The 6000-nt window shown below is 60.5% G+C and overlaps 1 protein-coding gene across 4 annotated transcripts in view; it reads left to right on the top strand.

Moving 5' to 3' along the window:
* Positions 1-5323: 5323 nt before the first annotated feature.
* Positions 5324-6000, top strand: part of CHKA (choline kinase alpha) — a 33455-nt gene continuing 32778 nt past the window's right edge. For all 4 annotated transcript variants that reach the window (XM_036029787.1, XM_028516238.2, XM_028516237.2 and 1 more), the window contains exon 1: positions 5324-5773. In XM_036029787.1, the coding sequence (XP_035885680.1) occupies positions 5427-5773 (347 nt within the window). In that variant the 5' untranslated portion in view covers positions 5324-5426. The remainder of the gene's footprint in view (positions 5774-6000) is intronic.

Raw genomic sequence — 6000 nt, 5'->3', positions numbered from 1 at the left:
CCCTGAGGGTGGGGAGGAAATTCCTGACCTCCCAAAGCTCTGTCATCCCAGATGCAAAAAGACGATAGGTTCGGTTACCGTAAAGACTGACCTTTGTCAGGGAGGACACGGCCCGGACGTCACTACCTGCCCTGACCTGCGTTTAGTTGGAGTTTTAATTTCAGGCCATCCTACGTGGTTATGTGGGTCTCTGAGTTTGTAAGGCCGCCACGCAGGCTTCCCCCGAGCTCACCAGGTTTAGTGCGTGGTCCCTTTTTGTTCGTGGGGAGAATCAGCCCCACACTCCTAGTCTTGCACTGGTCCAGGGCGGCAATCCCCCCGATGGCCGGTGGTCTGGGCCCGTGCGCACGTCTCCCTCATTTCTCCACATGGTTGTCTCCAGGATTTCTATGTGCCTCCAGGCATGGACATAGTACAACTGGGAAATTCAAGTTTAATGGCCCAGGCTAATGAAAGCAAGAATGAAACTGGCTCCTCAGACCTCGGCCTACCTGGCTTCAGTAATTCAGAAACACGGTGACCTCATGTTATTTCTGCATTTTTTCCCTCAAAGGTCACACAGTGGGCGGAGGCGCCAGCTCCCAACGCAGGTGTTTGCCCCTGACGCTACTCCCAGGCTCCCCGCAGACGGGGCTGGAGGAGGGCCTGTGCCCTCGTCCGCCCGCAGCCAGGACACGTGGGCATTCAGATCACCTGCATGCGGAGACCTTCTGGGCCCTAGGCCCCACCTGCGCCCCCAGGCCCTTGGGCTGCCTGGGTGATAGGAGGGGGCCACCAAATCAGACCACCCTTGGGCTTAGAGACTGGGCCTGCTCGGTCCCTCGCTAGACCCTGGGTGGGGCCGAACCTGAGCTCTGTGCAACGGATCCGTGTCATTTCGTAACCCGATCGTACACACGGAGGGTTTCAGCCCATTGGCCTCTCTGTGCTCACATCAATATTTTAAGGCTCAGAACTGAAGTAGGGCGCCTGGTCCCGGGTGGAGCTGGGCTCTGCTTCTCCAGCTGCCTGCTGAGCCCCCACCGGGCCAAGCGTCTAGGGCTTCCCGGGCCCCGGAGCTTCAGTGCAGAAGGATGAAGTCCCCCTGCTTTCAGAGGGAGGGGCCCGGAGAGTCCCCGGGTTCCGGTTCCTCACTCGGCTGTCTGCCCTGGACAAACGGGTTCATCTTCTAGGGAAGCTCAGCCTTCTCACCTGGGGGATGCATGGCTAGTTACGCTGACCTCACTGAAGGTCCTGAATGTTCAAAGGTGCTGGATGTGGTGCAGGGCCGGGCACTGGCCTCCTCTGGCCAAGCGCTTGACAGGTGGTCCCTCCGTTGGGGGCTCATAGACTCACAAAGCCCTTCCTTGGAACAGGCCTTGCAGCTGGAGTTGGGGGCGGGGTGGGGCCCATAGGTGGACCCCTCTATACCCTGGTGGAGGACCCTGGTCTGCCCAGTGGCCCTGGAGAGCCCCTGAGGCCAGACCAAAGGAAAAGGTCTGAGGCAATGCCAGGGACTTCCCAGCCTCTCCCCTCCCCTCCCCCTCCCTCCTGAGCCCCGTGGCCCACGCCCTCTGTGCCTGCTCTCAGAATGCAGCGTCCATCAGAGAGCTTTCAGAAGATTGTTTTCTTCTGTCCTAGAAGTAAAGCTCTGCTGTGGGGCACCCTCTGCCCGGCACCAGTGACTGCCACAGCGAATTCCTCTCCGAGCCACCGGTGGAGCCACTTCCACCCGCACGGCGACATGCTGGTGATCAGAATGCACATTCCAGTTTGAATTATTTTCTTACACAACGTTGCCTTCCCAGGCCGAGTTGCTACAAGTGTGTGTGCATTTGTCACCAAGTGCCAGCCACGGGCGCAGGAGCTGGCGCACAGCCACCGGGGGCTCCTGCCCGCTGGGCCCTGTGGCCCAGAGCAAACTGTGGGAGGTCCCCAGGCTCCTGGAGGTTCCAGTCTGGGAGTGGGGGTGGGGAAGAGAGAGACAACACACAATAAACAAACAAACAAACAAGGGGGAGGGGGGAGGGAGCTGGCGGCTGGCAGTGGTGCTCTTCTGGACGGGAGCAGGAGCCAGGCACAGCGGCTGTTTTCCTCTCCGTCCAGTTGTGAACAGAAGGGAAGCAACACAGTGGACCCGACAAGCCCAGGGGCTCCCTGGCAGGCCTGGCAAGCTCAAGAACCGTAAGAACGGTCTGATCACAGATTCCTAACTGGGAGGGCCACGGTGGGAGTCGCATCCAGGCCTGTAGCTTCCTTAGCAAAGGTTCATCTTCACCCTAAGTGAGGCGGTCCGTTGTTCTTATTCTTCTAGGACAACACACCTTTGAGTTGTTTGAGTAATTTCCTTTTCCGGACCCTCAGGGCGCAACCAGCTGCACCGGAGCACGGACCCCACGGAACCCTGAGACCACGGAACTCCTCGTTGTTACCTTGGTGCCCGCACACCGCTGCCCTGTGCCGTCAGCGTTAACCGTCCTGTGCCTGCCAATGGGAAGGAAGGATGTCTCTCCCTTTTACCCAACCCTGGAGAGTCCCTTGCTTTGCTTTCTCCCACCCCCTCAATCTACCGCCCATGGATTTCCTATGACCACCTTATGTCTCCTTTCATTCTAATGTATGAAACGAGCTGCAGAACCACCATCCTCCAGAGCATTTCTCAATCTGTGGAGACCTTGCTGCGGGCAGGTCCTCAAAAATTTGGCTCGAATAAATGGTTCGTTTTCTGTAGGTGTGGACGTCCTTCCCTGGGCATAGCGCTGCTGAGCGCTGCGGCTGGCACTGGGCAAGTGGGCAGAAAATGAACCCTCCCCATCAAGTTCAACGTGGCCTCATTGAACTTCCGCCTGACACACCAACACATGGGCCCGGGATTGAGGTCACTTCCAGCCTTTTCCAGCTAGAGGTAATATGACACGGGCGTTTTTCTGCGTGGGGCTTTTTGCTTCTGATGATGGCTTCTTTTCTCGGGAGAAAATCTTGGGAATGGGGTTGGCAGCTTGAGTCCTAAGCGTTATATATTGCTCTGGGTTTCTCCTTTTGGAAAAATAGTGTGTGTGTGGCACTTTTCCTGAGCACCTACTATGTTCCAGGCCTTGCCTTCATTCTACACCCCTCCCCTGCAGATGACTCTGGCAAGTTGGTACAATTATGCCCAATGCAGAGGTAAACAGCAGGAGGCTCTTGCCTGCCTGGTAAATGCCTTTTCGGCCTATCAAAGCCCTGCCCCAGCACCCCTGGGGAGGCTCCCCCTACTTCCACTGGCAGTCTTTTTTCATGCAAAATCTATTATTTTAGCATTACTATATGCCGAGCTTCCTGGGTCGCAGTCTGGGCCACCAGCCCAGTGGTCTAGCCACAGCTCTGGGGGCAGGCCCTGATTTCAGTCTGACTGCAGGGAAGGGAGGTTCAGTGACCATTTGGAAGCAACGCTCTTCCCGCAAAGGGGCCGGGACACCCGCCTAGCCTGTCCCTTAGCCGAGGACTTTGGCCTAGGCATGCAGCCTCCGAGTCTACACATCTATTAAATGAAAGCAATAACAGATAACATGTTTCCAACATCTTTAATGAGGTAACCTCTTACTCCCACAGGGAATTGCAGTCCCATGAAGGCGCCTGTGGTTTCTAAGAGCCCAAACCAGCAGACACCAGAACAAGTTATTCCAAGTGAGAGGCCCAGCCCCTACCTCCAGTGCCCCCTTCTCCTGGCCAGATTGCTGGCATTCCTGACAGGACCGGGATGGTGCCAGAGTGCAGCGGAAGGGCCGGCCATGGGCAGGCCCCACCTCCCTGCTGCCGGCTGGTATTTTTAGACAAAGTCCTTGGCTACCTTATCGAAATGGCCAGAATGGAGACCTTGATTTCCCGGGTTTTCAAATATCCAGTGGGGCTCCCACCCCACCTCCCCCTTAAACGCCTGGGCCACTCGGTGGCTTAGTCCAGGGCAACGTCAGGTCCAGTTCCACAGCTGTCTAGTCAGAAGTCCTCTTTCATTGTAACCCTTTTGTTCAATGAAGACCATTTTTTTCTTTTAGCAAGTTCAGCCAAGTGCACGCTATATAAACAGAGATTTTTGCTGGAGCATACTGGGAAATTCCTACATTTCCTGTGTACCAGGTGCTGAATTTTCTAAGCAGCCAGGGAAACCTCTTGCCCACCCCACGTCCTGTAAAACAGGGTTTGTAATTTTCATATTTATCTGTACCCCCACTTCACTTCCAGAAATGATTGGGGTGGCCGGATAGAAGAATGAGGGACACAGGGCAGTTTGTGGCAGACAGGGGCATGGGCCCACGGACAGAGAGGTGCGTTAGTCACGGTCACGGGGCTGCCTCCCGTGCAAGGGCGGGTGGGGCGGTGCCTACAAATACAGCAGTCCTGTGGCACTCACCTTTGCCCCCTGTTCCGGGATGCTGACGCGGCCCTGCTGTGGAATGCCCCCCTGCGCGCCCCAAACATCTAGGGCCCGGCGTCCTCAGCACCACGGATAGGGAAACTGAGGCTGCAGCCGGCTGTACGGCCTGGAACCGGTCCCCTCTTCCCCGTTTTGGGCCTCTGTTTCTGACCCGGCGACAATCATTTCTCTGTCTCCGGCTTGAAAGGGGCTTGGCCGCGCCTCTTACACAGCTGATCCCGGGCAGGGAAATGTTTAAAATCACCCCCAGAGAGCTGCAGACGAGGTGCCTCGTCCCAAGGTCAAGCAGAAAGAGGAGCCAGCCTCCGGGCATCAGTTTCCTGCCTGCCCTGCGCCCTGCGCCCTGCGCCCTGCGCCGGCCTCCTCGTCCCGAGGACCCGAGAAATCCAAGCAAAGTTTCGATCCCAGAGGCAAGCCCGGAGTCCGCCCCGCCACCCCCAGGCTCACAGGCCACCCCGGCCAGGACCCCAGCTCCCCGCCCCACCCACCTCTTCCGGAGCCCCCAGTGGCCCGCACGCTTCTCTCGGTCCCCAGGACCCCCTCGCCGCCTACTACCTCCCCACCCCCCACCCCCAGGCCCGCCCCCTACCCCAGGCCACAGAGGAGCCTGGAGCCGCCGCCAATGAGGAGACGGGGTCCCGAGGGCGGAGGCGGTTGTGACGCGCCAGGCCGGCGGGCGGCGGCCAATCAGCAGCGAGCTCGGGGGCGGGCCGTGACGCGGCGGGCGCTCCGCGTGCGGCGGCGGCGGTATACCAGCTAGCGATTCGGCCAGCGCCGCCAGCCGGGAGCCGCCGCCGCCGCCGCGACCAGCCGCGACCAGCCGCTCGCCGTCTCTGCGCCGCCGCTGCCTACCGGTGCCCGCCCGCTGGTGCCCGCCCGGCGCGCCCCAACCACCGCTACCACCGCTGTCCCCCGCCACCCGGTCTGCGAGCGCCCCCCGCTCCGGCCTCCTTGAGGGGGGTCCCCCGGCCGGACCGTGAGCCTCGTCTTCTGCCGCTTCGGCCGCCCGCATCTCCTCCGCCGCCTGCCTGGCATGAAGACCAAGTTCTGCAACGGGGGCGAGGCGGAGCCCTCACCGCTCGGGCTGCTGCTAGGCTGCGGCAGCGGCAGCGCGACCCCCGCGCCCGGCGTGGGGCAGCAGCGCGACGCCGCCAGCGACCTGGAGCCCAAGCAGCTGGGCGCCCGGCAGCCTCGGCTCGCGCTGCCCGCGCCGCCGCCCCCGCCGCTGCCACTGCTCCCGCCGCCGCCGCCGCCGCCACCGCCAGCCGACGAGCAACCGGAGCCCCGGACGCGGCGTAGGGCCTATCTGTGGTGCAAGGAGTTCCTGCCCGGCGCCTGGCGGGGCCTTCGCGAGGACCAGTTTCACATCAGTGTCATCAGGTCGGTGGCAGGGTGGGGGTGGGGGACGTGGCCAGCGGCTAGAGGGTCAGGTGACGCTACCCGGGCAGGGGCGCGGGGGCGGGCGAGAAAAGCCACCTTTCCCGAACGCTTGTGAAGTCCAAGCCGAATCTCGCGAAATAGGCCCGCGGTGGCTCAAGACCTCCCAAAAGGCAGGCTTTTCAGTTTCATGGGAAAACAAGTCTTTTCTAAGGAGAACAATACCGTTC

Source organism: Phyllostomus discolor, chromosome 6, assembly GCF_004126475.2.
Source record: "Phyllostomus discolor isolate MPI-MPIP mPhyDis1 chromosome 6, mPhyDis1.pri.v3, whole genome shotgun sequence".
Taxonomy (NCBI): Eukaryota; Metazoa; Chordata; class Mammalia; order Chiroptera; family Phyllostomidae; genus Phyllostomus; species Phyllostomus discolor.
The sequence above is the reverse complement of the archived record's forward strand: the minus strand, read 5'-3'. Positions and strand labels throughout refer to the sequence as shown.